Source organism: Ceratotherium simum, chromosome X (genome assembly GCF_057802395.1).
Source record: "Ceratotherium simum simum isolate JZ-2026a chromosome X, ASM5780239v1, whole genome shotgun sequence".
Classification (NCBI taxonomy): Eukaryota; Metazoa; Chordata; class Mammalia; order Perissodactyla; family Rhinocerotidae; genus Ceratotherium; species Ceratotherium simum.
Window position 1 is genome coordinate 116,430,971 of NC_141940.1, and position 14,868 is coordinate 116,445,838.

The window sequence follows — 14,868 nt, forward strand, 5'->3', positions numbered from 1 at the left end:
TTGAGAAGCACAAGTCTTCTGCAGCTGACAAGCCCTGCCGCCCAGAGGTCCACACACACAGTCAACACAGTCCTGCCCCGTGTGCGCACCCCGACCTCCCCAAGCGGACCCAGTCTCTCCACGGCGGGAGCCCCACACACTCCGCCACCGCCCCACACTCTCCACACGCTCCTTGTGCACACCCTGCCCCGCTCAAGTCAGCTCAGTTGCCAGGCTGCAGAAAATCCAGTCACCAATCTATGCAGGCCCACACGTTGCCTGAGGGCTTGTTGTTAGGTGGGGCCAGTCTCTAGGGTGGGCTGCCTGCCTTGGCTGAGCTGGATTAAATTGGTGCTCTAGCGGGTGGAGCAGACCCTGGGCTAGCACGCCTCAGGGAGAACTCCAATGGCGTCTGTGTCAGCACGCTCACACCAGGCCACAACAATGGCCGCCGCCAATGTCCCAGTCCCTGGAGAGGTCTCACCCCTCACCGAGATGCACTCAGGGCCTATTAGGTGAGTCTCTTGTCACCAAAGCAGTGTGCACCTTTCTTTCTGGTGATTTTAGGATGCTTTCTGGCACGGGTGAGTTTGTGCGTGGGCCCTTTAAGAGCCAGTTTTAGTTTCTTTGTGAACCGGGTTTTCTGGGGGTGCTCCCCAATGCTTTAGTAGCAGGCAAGGTCAGATATTATGCCACTGGTGTCGATTGTGCTGGGTCCACAAAATGCCCACAGCGGGGGCGCTCCCCGGCTCAGGACCCCGCGCCTCCAGGGAGGGTGCGTACCTGTGAGCTGCTCCCGGCGGCCGTGACGCTGGCGGCTTGTGAAGGCGGCGTTTTTCCTCTCCAGAAGGGAGTCTCTGCCTCTTCCACCCCAGTTAGGATTGTCCGTTGTTGCAGGAGTTCCTCTCATCCAGTTTTCAGTTCTGTCTCAGGGGTAATTTTTCCACGAGTAGTTGTAAATTGGCTGTGTCCACGGGAGGAGGTGAGTTCAGAGTCTGCCTACGCCGCCATCTTGACTCCGCCTCCATAATCACAATCTAATTTTCATTCCCCTTAAAAGAAACTTGGAATGTATTAACAGTCACTCTCCATTCCCCACCCCACTCCGTCCCCCCCACCCCTAAGAAACCACTAATCTACTTTCTGTCTCTGTAGATTTGCCTATTCTGGATATTTCATATAAGTGGAACCATACAGTATGTGGTGTTTTGTGGCTGGATTCTTTCACTTAGCACTTAGCATAATGTTTTCAAGGTTCATCTATCAGTATTTCATTCTTTTTATTGCCGAATAATATTCCATTGCACGGATGTGATATTGTGATTTACGCTAAGAAATATATAGTTGGTCTTCAGCACTGTTTCTGGCACAGAGCTCCTAAAACCCTTGGAATTTCCTAAGTGAAGAGAGCGATAAATGTGTCTTTTGTTACATTAATAAGATGACTTTTGGAAAGCACCTAAGAATGGGGACTGGTCACCAGAGGAACCAGCCATCTGATTAGAGGGTTGGAACTTTCAGTCCCATCCCCCTGACCTCCGGGGAGGGGAGAGCGGCCGGAGGTTGAATCGATCGCCAATGGCCAATGATTTAATCAATCATACCTGTGTAATGAAGCCTCCATAAAAACCCTGAAGGACAGGGTTTGGAGAGCTTCTGGGTTGGTGAACACGTGGAGATTTGGGGAGAATAACGCACCTGGAGAGGACATAGAAACTCCTCCCCCTTTCCCCATATCTTGCCCTATGTATCTCTTCTGTCTGGCTGTTTCTGAGTTATATCTTGTTGGGGCTGGGGGGGAAATCCCCTTTCTACCCTTCTTATGTTCTTATGGCTAGACTAATGATGAAATTGACACAAGATTAACAGGAGAAAAACCCAGTTTAATGTGTATGTATTGGAGATCATAGAGAAATGATGCTCAGAGAGTGAACAAAGCAGGCAGTATATATATCTTTCACACAAAGAAACAATAAATTTGTGAGGAATGACAGAACAAAGAAACTTAGATTTGAGGTATGTAATTAGTGAGGAATTTAAGCAGAGTTAAGGCTTGAGGTAGTAAATTAGTATAAAGTAACAAGGTTTGTTTATGCAGGCTTCTCAACCTTGAATTCCCCAGGTCTGGTGATAAGGATGCAGGGAGGGCACCTTTCACATGGGAGATTTATTTCCTGCTTTCAGGGGGGACAGAGACAGGAGGGTCAGAATGACCTTTTTGCTTCTCAAGTAACTTTAATTCAAAATAATAAGTATGCTATTGTGGGAAATTTTGGGGTGGCCTGCCCTGGGCCCCAACAATCCTTTTATCATAAGCTGGTGATCTAGTAAGTAAAATGTTTCTCTGAGTTCTGTGAGCCGCTCTAGCAAATTAGTCAAACCTGAGGCTGAGGTCTGGGAACCTCTAATTTATAGCCAGTTAGTCAGAAGATGTTGGAACCTCCAATTTGTAGACAGTTAATGAGAAGTACAGGTAACAAACTGGGCTTGCGACTGGGGTCTGAAGTCAGGGGGGCAGTCTTGTAGGACCGAACCCTTAACCTGTGGAATCTGAAGCTATCTCCGAGTAGACAGTGTCAGAATTGAGTTGAATTCTCGGACTCCCTGCTGGTGTCTGAGAATTGCTTGATGTTGTGTGGGAAGCCCCCTGGAACACACACATTGGAATTGGGTCCTAGAACACTAAACGAGTGGATGTATCAAATCTTTAACCATTCATCAGTTGATGGACATGTAGGTTATTTCCACTTTTTGATTATTTTGAGACAGTGCTACTATGAACATTTGTGTACAAGTTTTTGTGTGGACGTATGTCTTCATTTCTCTTGGGTATATACCTAAGAGTGAAATTGCTGGGTCATATGGTAACACAATGTTTAACTTTTTGAAGAACTGACAAACTGTTTTCCAAAGCAGCTGTACCATTTTATATTCCCACCAGCAGTGTATGAGGGTTCCAATTTTTCCACATCCTCGATAACACTTGTTATTGTCTATCTTTTTGATTATAGCCGTCCTAGTGGGTATGAAGTGATACCTCACTGTGGTTTTTATTTGTATCTCCCTGATGACTAATGATGTTGAGCATCTTGTCATGTGCTTATTGGCCATTTGTATATCTTCTTTGGAGAAATGTCTATTCAAATCCTTTGCCCATTTTTTAGTTGTTATTAGTCTTTTCATTCTTTTTTTTTTTTTTTTTTAAAGATTTTATTTATTTATTTTTCCCCCAAAGCCCCAGCAGATAGTTGTCTGTCATAGCTGCACATCCTTCTAGTTGCCGTATGTGGGACGCAGCCTCAGCATGGCCAGAGGAGCGGTGCGTCGGTGCGCACCCGGGATCCGAACCTGGACCACCGGCAGCACAGCGCGCGCACTTAACCGCCAAGCCACGGGGCCGGCCCAGTCTTTTCATTCTTGAGTACTGAAAGTTTTTTATACATTCTGGATATCAATAGATATATGATTTGCAAATGTTTTCTTCTATTTTGTGGGTTTTCTTTTCAGATTCGTGATGGTGTCCTTTGAAGCACAAAATTTTTAATCTTGATGATGTCCAATTTATTTACTTTTTCTTTTGTCACTTGTGTTTTTGGTGTCATATCTGAGAAATCATTCCTAACCCAAGGTCACGAAGATGCACTCCTATGATTTCTTCTAAGTGTTTTATAGTTTTAGCCTTTACATTTAGGTCTATGATCTATTTTAAGCTAATTTTCCTGTATAGTATGAGGTAGGGGTCCAACTTCATTCTTTTGCATGTTCTCCCATCACCATTTGTTGAAAAGACTATCCTTCTTCCATTGAATTGTCTTGGCACTCCTGTCAAAAATCAACTGACCACAAATGTAAGGGCTTATTTCTGGACTCTAAATTCTATTTCATTAATCTATATATCTATCCTGCGCCAGTACCACATTGTCTTGATTACTGTAACTTTGCAGTAAGTTTTGAAATCAGGAAGTACAAGTTCTCCAACTTTGTTCTTTTTCAGATTGTTTTGGCTATTATGGGTCCCTTGTATTTCCATATGAATTTTAGGATCAGTTTTTAATTTCTGCAAAAAAAAAGGCACCTGGGATTTTGATAGGGATTGCGTTGAATTTACAGATCCAAAGATTACTTTTAGACTTAAAAGATTTGCTAAACTGAATTGTTATTTTCTGATACTTGAGCTTTATCCCTTCTCATGGAAACTGTTAGTATGTTTATTTTACTCTATTAAGTAAAGTAGGTCTGTTAAGACCTTTGCTGATAGCACATTGGCATTGATTTATTTATAATCCATATGTCACAAATATGTTAAATCTCTCCTTCCTAGTTAGTTCAATTTATAATAGCGTAGTTTTAGAGACTATGTACAGAAAGACAAAGGATAGAGAGAGGGTGATAAGATTTGTTACTGAAGTAGTGTAACAGTCTGGTAATGAAAGAACCTGTCTTTTGACTGTATATTCATGTTCTAATGTGCTTCATCAAGCACAAGATTTTATTGGTAGTTTTCATTGAGCTTTCCCCATAATTATGTAAATGGATATAATGAATTTTAATGCCAAAAATTGTTTTCATGGAGATTAAATTGCTTTTTTATTCAGATGTCATGAAATTGGGAAGTGCTGTTTTAATAAAATGTATTTTAAATGAACCCATTATAATCACCCCAAACTCCAAAAAAGCAAATGTATTTGAAAGAAAAAAAGTAGAGTTACATTTAAGAGTCTAAAATTATAAAGCCAGAGGATATCTCATGTATATCTGAGATTATGCTTGATTTCATAAAGAAATTGCCAGATCAAATGATTTATTATGTAAGATGCTATAAATTAATCTGGAATATAAAAGCTGTTATTACAGACATTAATCTTAAAAATATTGTTCACAAAGCTGTCAGTCATGATCATACCAAGAGAATGAAAGACATTTAGGCTATAAAGACAAACTCAAAATGCCTGTGACCCAGACTGGTTTGGCTTTGAAGCAGGTTGGACCTCCAGAGCTACACAGACAGGAAGGGGGGCACAACGAACCAGGCAGGGCTTGGGTTTGCATATGTGACCCAACAATAAAAAGGGATTAACATCTGCAACATAGTGCTTTAAAGAAACCATAGGTTTGAACTGAGTTGACATTGAACTGCTTGGACTTGGCTGGAATTTTGTAACCAGGAAAAAAAACGTTAAAAGCTTGTTTTCCAAAGGGTAGAGCCATTTGATATTGTGCAGCTGTGAAGTACAAGAACACCTTGGGGTCATGGCAGCCTGAATGACTGGGAAGGGATCTCATTCCTGAAATCAGGAAGGTGACATGTTTTGCTCAGAACAGAGCTCAGGTTCAGCAGGGGCTCAGGAACTCAAGCAATGGGTCCCTCATGCAGCTCATTCAAATGAACTCTGTCGGTCCTAGTAAGGAAGGCTGTACAGCATAGGCATTGTTGAGGCCAAGGTTTACCCAAGCATATGTGGCCTGTGGTGGCTCATTTGGTTCCTACTCCGGCTGGTGGTGACAAGTTTCCTCACAAAGTCTTTCCTTGGACTTAACTAGATGGTGCTGAAAGTGTTGGCACATATAGCTGAGTTAGACAGGAGCTGATATTTCTTATTGGGGTAACCAGAACCTCATTGTTCATTTAATTATTAGTTGAAAAAACCCTTAGCGGGCACTATGATATACTAGGTCCTGTGCTAGGATTTAGAGATATGGAGATGAATGAGACGTATGGCTCCTGGTCTGGTGGGGAGACCCACATGCCAGATTTCTGATTGAATGCTGCTATCATTCATTGAGAAAGGATTAAGGGAGGAAGAATAAGTTCTGGGGGCCAATGAATTCCATTTTGGGGATGTTGAGTTTGTGAAGCCTGTAGAGCATCGAAGTAGAGATATCTGGTGGGCAGTTGAAACTATATCTGAATCTCAGAGGAAAACTCCAAATGGGAAGTCTAATTTGTGAGTCTTCATTTTACAGACGTTAACTGAAGTCATTGACATTGATAAAGTCACACAGACATTCTATAAAGTAAGGAAGAGAGAAGGATTAGAGCTGAAATCCTGGAGATTCCTTCTATTTCAGTGGTGACATCTGATGAACGCTATTGTCTGAATGCACATTGCTCTCACATCATTGAATTTACATTTGAAAAGCATGAATAAACTTGCAAAACACATTCAAAGGGAAATTATCACAGCAAATACCCACACAGGACATTTTGAAAGTAAAATTTAAAATTCAGACCAAGAATAAAATCCAAAGTTTCTTTAGAATCAAAGAGGAAGTTAAAGCATTAACTCTATTAAGGGAGTAATATGGATAAAGTGGTCAGAGTTTCTGAACTCAAAGTAAGCTCTAATAACTGTTCTTATGGGAACTATGGGACATAATATTTGAAACCAGAACTGTCTGGAATGCATGATTGAGATCAATATAGAACACTCAAGCAACAAAAGGACAGTTCAAACATAAAATCTAGGAAAATTAAGAGGTTATTTGGGATCCAGATTTGTTGATATCCTTGACTGAGATGGGTTGAATTGATAAAGAGTTATCTCTGTTATCTATTGCCCTCAAAACTTAGCACCTAGGGGCCGGCCCCGTGGCATAACGGTTAAGTGCGTATGCTCCGCTACTGGCCACCTGGGTTCAGATGCCAGGCGCGCACCAACGCACTGCTTATCAAGCCATGCTGTTGCGGCATCCCATATAAAGTAGAGGAAGATGGGCACGGATGTTAGCCCAGGGCCAGTCTTCCTCAGCAAAAAGAGGAGGATTGGCATGGATGTTAGCTCAGAGCTGATCTTCCTCACAAAACAAAAACAAAAACAAACAGCGCCTAAAACCGTAACAACTTATTATTTCTCATGGACTCTGTGAGTTGGCTGGGCTCTGCTGGGTAGTTTTTCTGCTGGATGTGGTGTTGGCTGTACTCAACTGGGAGCTTAGTTGGGGCTGGAATGTCCCAGACGGTATCACGTACATGTCTGGCCTCAGCTGGAATGGCTGGTGGCTGGCTGGGCCTCTCTCTTCTCATTTAGTGGCCTGCTTTGAGCTTTTTAACCTGTCAGCTAATTCCCGAAAACACAAAAGCAGAAACTACAAGTCTTCTTAAGACCTTAAAGTTCTTGTAGTTCTTAGGAGTACTAGAATGTCACTTCTGCTTCATTCTATTGGCCAAAGCAAGTTACAAGAACAGTCCAGGGGAAAATAGACTCCACCTATTGATGGGAGGAGTGGCACGTGTGTACAGGGATGGAGGGAATTTTTGCTGGCCACCTTTGGAAATGATCCACCACAAGAGTTGATTTCCCTTTTCAACTTGGCTGTGTTGGGAGGAAGAGAATTCCTCTACCCACTCTATATCCTTCTGGCTGGCCTAAGAATTAAATTGACATGAGAGAATAACAGGAGAAAATCAAACAAAGCTTTATAGCATGTATACATGGGAGAAAACCAGGAAAACTGAGCAACTCGCCAAAATGGCCAAGGTTGCCAGCTTAAATACCATCTTCAGCTACAGACAAACGAGGATCTTGGGGGTAGGGGGAGTCAGTTATGGGAGGTTACCAGAAAGGAACAGTAAATGAGAGTAAGGTTATTATGCAGATTTAAGTCCTTGCCTTCTGAATTGATAAGAGTTTCTAGAGATAAGGTCATCCTCCTCTTTCTGGTACAGAGAGGGAGATATCTTTACAAATGGAGATTTCTCTTACAAATGTAAATGTCTTTTACAAAGGGTAACTTCTACTTGGTTTAGAGCTTTTCCCATATCTGCAGTTTTTAAAAAAAATAACCAGCCAAAAATAATCCTCATGCCAAAGAGACACATCTTTGGGCCGCCAGTTCTGATCCTCCACAGTTGCAAGTGCTACAGTCTTCTGCACTGTATCCTGCATTGCAGAGTCTCCTACTCTGAGTAGGATACTATGCTTAGTCCTCACTTCCAGGTCAATACTAAGAGTTCCTGACGGCAAACAGACCTTTGCTACTAGTCGTTACTCTCTCTCTGTTTCCTTCCTCTTAATGTCTGCCAGCTTTCTTTTGGAATCTGTCTTAGTTTTCTAATCAAGTTAAGGAATTGTTATATAGTGAATTTCTATGAGAACATCTTTTCTGGTTACAATGTATAGGAGTGTTGGGGGGTTGGCAGTAGAGGAGGAGGAGTATGTTGAAAGAGTTATTTCAAGAGCGGCAGAGAGGTGGCTTTGGGGACATGATGTATATCATTCCCTGGGTGTTCAAGGGTGCTGGTCACCACTGCCCTTCTTCGGATGTGAAGTAGATATGTACCTCCAACAGGAACCTGAAACTTAGCAACAGACTGTGGGGGATCAGAATTGGTGACCCCAAAATGTGTCTCTTTGGCTCAATTATTATTTTTTATTTATTTATTTTTGTGAGGAAGATCAGCCCTGAGCTAACATCCATGCTAATCCTCCTCTTTTTGCTGAGGAAGACTGGCTCTGAGCTAACATCCAGGGCTTAATTATTTTTAAGAACAAAAGACTCTGAAACAAACTTTGAACTCCCCCCGCAACTGCCTAAAAGAGTTTAAGATAAAAGGCCTGTCCCAGGAGAGGCCATCACCATAGATAACTCTGGGTATGGATAGACTGGGAGGGTGCTTGCTAAGCCCATTCTTATCAAAGTTCTTTCTACCAAACACTTGCTTTTCCATCTCCATGTGACTTGCCTTCCTCCCCTTTGAAGCCCCAAACCACTACCCCCAACATCCTCCTTTGTCTTTAGCTGAAGATGGTATTTAAGGTGGCAGTCTGGGCCATTCTGGCGAGTTGCTCAGTTTTCCTGGGTTTCTCCCATGTGTACATGTTATAAATCTCTGTTTGATTTTCTCCCGTTATTCTGTCTCATGTCAATTTAATTCTTAGGCCAGCCAGAAGGACCTAGAGGGCAGAGGAATAGGTTCTCCCCTCCGACAAGACCTGAAGCAGATAAGGGAGGCCTGCAAAAGAATAAAGTTGAATTTGTGAACATTGACATTTTTCCTGGGTGCTGAAGAACAGGCAGAGCTTGGTGGTCACATACCTTTGGGTCAGAAGAGGAACTGGGAAGAATGGCTCCCAGATGAAAATATGACATTTAGGCATTCATAGCCTTTGATCTTTTCGTGCCTGCAGCAGAGTTTTCAGAAAAGGCCCAGGCTGAGGAGAGAAAAGAGAGAGAAAGAGAGAGAGAGAGAAGTGTAGTGGTTTAGTGGTTTGTAGCACAGACTTTGTGATATTTTGGGAGGTGATATACGGGATGGTCTGTGCAAAAGAGAAACAGTCAAGGGAGCAAGACAGTGGGACTGGACAGCATAGATGAGAGAGTAATTTCTCAGGTAGGAGAGGGAAACGCTCCTGGGAATTTTGGGATGCCTGAAAACTGGAGAGGAAAGAGGGTTTTACTGAGTTGTATGCTCCATGTAGTTGTATCCCCTTATGTAGGGATTGGGGTTCCTGTCTGGAGGATGCTTCTTTAACAGTGGTACCTCTCAGGCTCACTGCTTCAATGATTATCTATCTTAGGGGATTTTGGACCCCAAATCTTTACCTGGGAAAATTGACTCTTTTCATGCTATTCTTACCTTGTTTTACATCTCTTGGTGATTTGTAATGTAATTTTGGAAAATGTCAGTCTGTCTCCACCCTACCAAGGAAATACAAAGAAAAAGATTTTCCCTGAGTTGTTGTTTGGCTACAGTATGAGGGAGAAGGGTACCCTGGGGGAAAGTACAGCGGCCATCAAAATGAGGGAACAGAAATGTGAATACAAAGCTCAGAGGTGAGAGAGTTGGCTTCTTATCACAATTATCACTTTGCTGCTGTTAAATCCCAATCAAGAGCTTTTCTCTGCCTTTGAGGGTTTTATCTGAGTGCTGTTTTCTTGTAGTGCCAGTTCTCAACTGCAGCAGGCGAGGTCATGGGTGGTTTGGAAGAGTTCCATGTGTGATGCTGATATTCTGTTCTCCCCCCTCTCCTTCATATCCGATTGAGGAGGATAGCACTATATATTCTCCACCAACTACAGAATAGCATTTAAACTCACGCATTAAACATTCAAGAACCTTTTTAATGTGGCTCTCCAGACCATGCCTCTCACTGCCTCCCAGCTGAACCCATTACTGTGGCCAGGTCAGAGTCTCCTGGACCTCAGGGCACTTCATACTCCTTCTCAGCCCCACTACTTAGCACTAATGTGCCTGACTCTTCTCCTTCATATGCCTGCCCATCAAAGGTTTTCCCATTCTCCAAGGCCCCGCTCAGGTCCTTCTTATTTCATGGAGCCTTCCATAAATGCTCCAGCCACATTGATTGTGTCACCGACTAATTGCCCTGAGGAACTCAAGGGAGGTTTCGGAAACATTGTTTTTTTTCTTTTTTGTTATGTTAAGAGATGCAATCACCAGCAACCCTGAATGAGATTGAGCCCACTGTAAGAGCAGTGCCTGCACAGATGAGTCGAGATGACCTAAAGTCACCCTTTACTTAATGTGCTATGTATGTGGAAGCATGTTTTCCAACTGAGCCTGTGCAAGCGAATACCCACCTCTCCTTTTTGAATATTCATTCACCATCTGAAATAAAAGTCCCCTGTTGTCCCATGCTTGGAGAGAGCCACAACTTTGGAAATGATTCCGTGTGGTCTCCTATTTGTTGCAAATAAACTCTACTTTGTCCGACAACTACTTCTGGTGGAGGGTCTGATTTTAATTAGCCGGGAGGCGAACCTACTTTGGCTCAGTAACAACTGGACCATGTGAGAGGGAGTTAATGGGAGTTAAGTGGGGCCAGCAGTGGGGAGAGAAGGCTGTGAATGCAGAGAAATAAATAGATTATTTATACGGAAACCTGTTGACAATGTCCTATAGTTGAATTAATCTAATGGCATCAATGCTTTGGACACAGATTCCCAGTGGTACGAACAATATTTTTCCCCCAAATGGCTTCTGAAATCCCCTCTGCCCTCCCACTACGCCTTTTTTTTTTTTTTGGTGAGGAAGATTGGCCCTGAGCTAACATCTATGCCAATCTTCCTCTACTTTATATATGGGATGCTGCCGCAGCATGGCTTGATGAGTGGTGAGTTGGTCCACACTTGGGATCCGCACCCACAAACATTGGGCTGCTGAAGTGGAGCACGGGAACTTAATCACTATGCCACTGGGCCGGCCCCCAGCATTACAACTTTTGTAGTTTCTTTTTTTTTAAAAAACTATTTATTTTTTTTGCTGAGGAAGATTCACCCTGAGCTAATGTCTGTTGCCAATCTTCCTCTATTTTGTATGTGGGTTGCTGCCACAGCATGGCCACTGATGAGTGGTGTAGGTACATGCCCAGGAACTGAACCCGGGCTGCCGAAGTGGAGTGTGCCGAACTCAACCACTAGGCCACCGGTGCTGGCCCCTTGAAGTTTTTTAATGAAGGAAATGTTGTGCAAATTGACCATGTGGCTACCACGACCAACAACTGATTTATCACTGCAAACTTGAAAGTAATTGTTGGAAAAGTCCATTTCAAAAAAAGCTGTGGACTATATAGTAATTATAGGTAGATTATAGATTTGGCTTTCTTTTCACTTCCATGGCATTGATTAGTACTGTTGAAAATACTGCATGTCCTAAAGCATCTTATCTTAGATCCTCTCAGTATGGTGCATTTCCAAGACTTCACTTCCAAGGGAGTCACTAACATCACTGGATGCTACAAAAGTTCTTTAACTTTGCAACTAAATCTTAAATGGCTTACCATCCCATGATTCATTCCTTCATTTAATAAATAAGTATTGAGCGTGCCACATAATCAATACTCTGCACTATTTGTTGCAGATGCAAAGATAAGCAAGGCACAGCCTCTGCCTTTAAGGATCCTATACTATAAAAGTGGTAGTAATATATGTGCACAACTAGCCATAATATACATGTGGAAAGGAATATAAAGTAAACTAAAAAGGAAAAGGTGTTATAAAAAAGGCTTAGCTAAAGTTTTTGGGCTGACAAATTACCATTGTTTGGGAGGATTATGGAAGACTTTTGACACATTCTCTCCTGGTTTTGGGACACTGTGCTCTTGTGGTTTTGCTCCTCCCTCACTGACCATCTTTTCTCTGCCTCTGCAGTTGCATCTTCCATGCAACATTGGAGTTCCTCAAGGCTCAGTATAGACCCTCTTCTCTTCTCACCCTAACCTTTCCTCCTAGGCAGTCTCATCCATGCCAATGGCTTCAATAATTATCTATAAGCCTATGATGGGATGGTCAAACTTAACCAAACTCATGACCATCAGTCCTGAACCTCATCTTCTAATGAATGACACCACTATCCATCCAGTTCCACAAGCCAGAAACCTAGGAATCATCTTGTTCACTTCTCTCCTTCATTCTCCATTCTAGTCTATCATTAAGCCTGATGAATAAATGGAAAGCAGTAGGATATATTGGAGTATATGAGGAAGCCATTTGGTTTAAAACTAATTCGGCCTGACCTTGTTTTTCCAGAAAGGCCTTGTGTGGCCTGTTGAGCATGCATTGTACATCTGCTTTAAACATGTACAATGTCCCAAAGCCACGAATGATGCCCTTAAAGATAGAGATGTTGCCTCCCACATATCAGCATTTCTTTAAGGATAAGCATTTCTTCAGAAAGTAAGGATTAATTACTGACTTGCTGACCACTGACTTGCTGTGTTCACCTTGTGACCACTGACCTGCTGTGCTAGCTACACATCTCGTGACAGTAGCAAAAGAGATATTCCTGTCATAAGTGATGTATGCTCTTTGTTCCAAAATGGTATATAACCACTCTGTACACCACACTTCTTTGGAGAGCTTCCTCTCTTGGTGGAAAAGTTCTCCCAGGCTGGTCCTCAAATTGGCTCATAATACACTCACCCCAATTTTGATTTATAGATTGAGTATGGATTATTTGCATTAACAAACCCTACTAATTGTATCCTCTAAATACCTCTCAGATTTGTCTCCTTTTCTCTATCTCCATAGCCAACTCCCTAGGTCAAGCTAGAACTATCACCCAGACCAATGTGGTAGACTCCTAACTGACCTCCCAGTGTCCACCCTGGTTCCTTCCCAATCCATTCTCCACACTGAAGCCAGTATCATCTTTTCAAAATTCAGGTTTCATCACATCATCCCTCCACTTCTTGACCTTAATGTCCTCTGGTGACTTTCCATTGCTCTATTTTAACCACAAAGTCTTACATCGTTGCAGTCCTGTCTACCTCTCCACCTCATCTCGAAGTATTCATCACTCCCTGTGTTGCAGGCACACTGGCCTTTCTTTCAGTTCTCTGAAAATACCAAGCATTTTCTGTAGCGGGGTCATTGCACATGTTGCTCCCTGAACCCATACTGCTTCAGAAATCTTACTCATTCTTTAGATCCCAGCTCAAGTGTCACTTCCCTAGATTCCCGTATCTTACAACCATTTCTTTACTTCACAGCACTCCTTCCATTTGTAATCATATACTTATTTATGTGATTATTTGACCACGAGCCCCATGAGAGCAGGTACCAACTGGCAGGGTGCACAATAAATGCTTGTTGAATAAATGTTTGCTGACAAATGTGTAGCATTTGGATTTGGACACATGGAGATTGGCTGGGGGCAGGGAGAGGAGAGAAAGGGTATCTCATCCAGGTAACAGAGGATCCATAAAGACCTAGAGACAGGAAAGTGAAGGGGATCATTTATATATATATATATAAGAGCAAGTATTGTTAAAAGGCTATTCTTAGTCACTCTTTGCTCAAAAGATATCATAATCAATATTCAAATAGTTGCATGATATTCACTGTTTAGATATATGTAATTTCCCCCACCATTCCCCTATTGGATATTTAGGTTGTTTCCAGTGTTTTCATTAGCATAAAGTACACTGTAGTGAACTCATATATTCATATGCTATTTTCTATAGTTCATACTTTTTTTTCTCACTGCTTGATTCCATGAGTACAAGCAAGCTATTCAGGACTTCTTTAGGCCCATACTTGCTTAAAAAAATCCCTATAGCTCCATATATCTATAAATACAGTGTTTGATCAGCAAAAATTGCTAACTTTACTGATTGATAAGGAGTTATCATACTTAAACAGTCAACTTATTATCAGTATTCTAAATGTTCTAGCATTTTGAAAATGTGCCAAGCTTATTTCAAGAAGTCAACTTGAAATTACTGGGCTAAAGCAGGAGAACGTGTGGGAAGGACGAGAAATAGCTGAGTAGGTGGAAAAAGTCAGAATGAGAGAATGATGTCGACAAAGGGCAATGGTTAATAGTAATTAGTAAATATCAAAAGCAAATAAGGATAAGACATGATTAGCGGTTGTGCTAGAAGTGGGGTGGGCAAAGTGAAAGCAAAGGATTCAATTATTCTGCAAGGGTTGCTTGGCCAAGTTAACTGGAAAATATGACAACAGTTTGCTGTATGAGCTAAATCATCAAGACAAAGGTCAAAGATGAAAGCTGTGTTTAAAATTTCCATCAGTTGCATGGCCAGCAGAGGATGAATGATCAAGTGAACCACCTTGGGAAGTTGAACAGCTTTACTTGTCAAAACCATTAGCCGTGAACTTTACTTAACAATGAGGCAGTCACCTTTAGCAAGCTGATTTTCTAAAAGTAAATTCAACCCTACGTGGCCACATTAACTTAAGCAATACTTGACTCTTCTCACAGTTGACAGACAAATCCATGGAAAATAGATGAAAGCTTACTCCATGATTTATTAGTCCAATAGCCCATGGTTCCAGCATATGTGATATGAAAACCCTGGACTCTTGTTTTAGTTTTTAAAACATCAAGAGATCATATTGCAGTGGTTAGACATACCTATTTGTCCAATCTCATTTCAGAATTTCTGGAGCCATCAGATAAGTGCAATT

General features: G+C 42.1%; 1 protein-coding gene across 5 annotated transcripts in view; it reads left to right on the top strand.

The window, feature by feature from the left end:
• Positions 1-362: 362 nt before the first annotated feature.
• The window catches only part of LOC147912010 (uncharacterized), a 99,034-nt gene continuing 84,528 nt past the window's right edge, over positions 363-14,868 (top strand). For all 5 annotated transcript variants that reach the window (XR_015550751.1, XR_015550752.1, XR_015550750.1 and 2 more), the window contains exon 1: positions 363-494. Coding sequence is in view for 2 of the 5 variants with exons in the window: in XM_087427777.1 (XP_087283903.1) it covers positions 385-494 (110 nt within the window). In the remaining 3 variants the exon portion in view is untranslated. The remainder of the gene's footprint in view (positions 495-14,868) is intronic.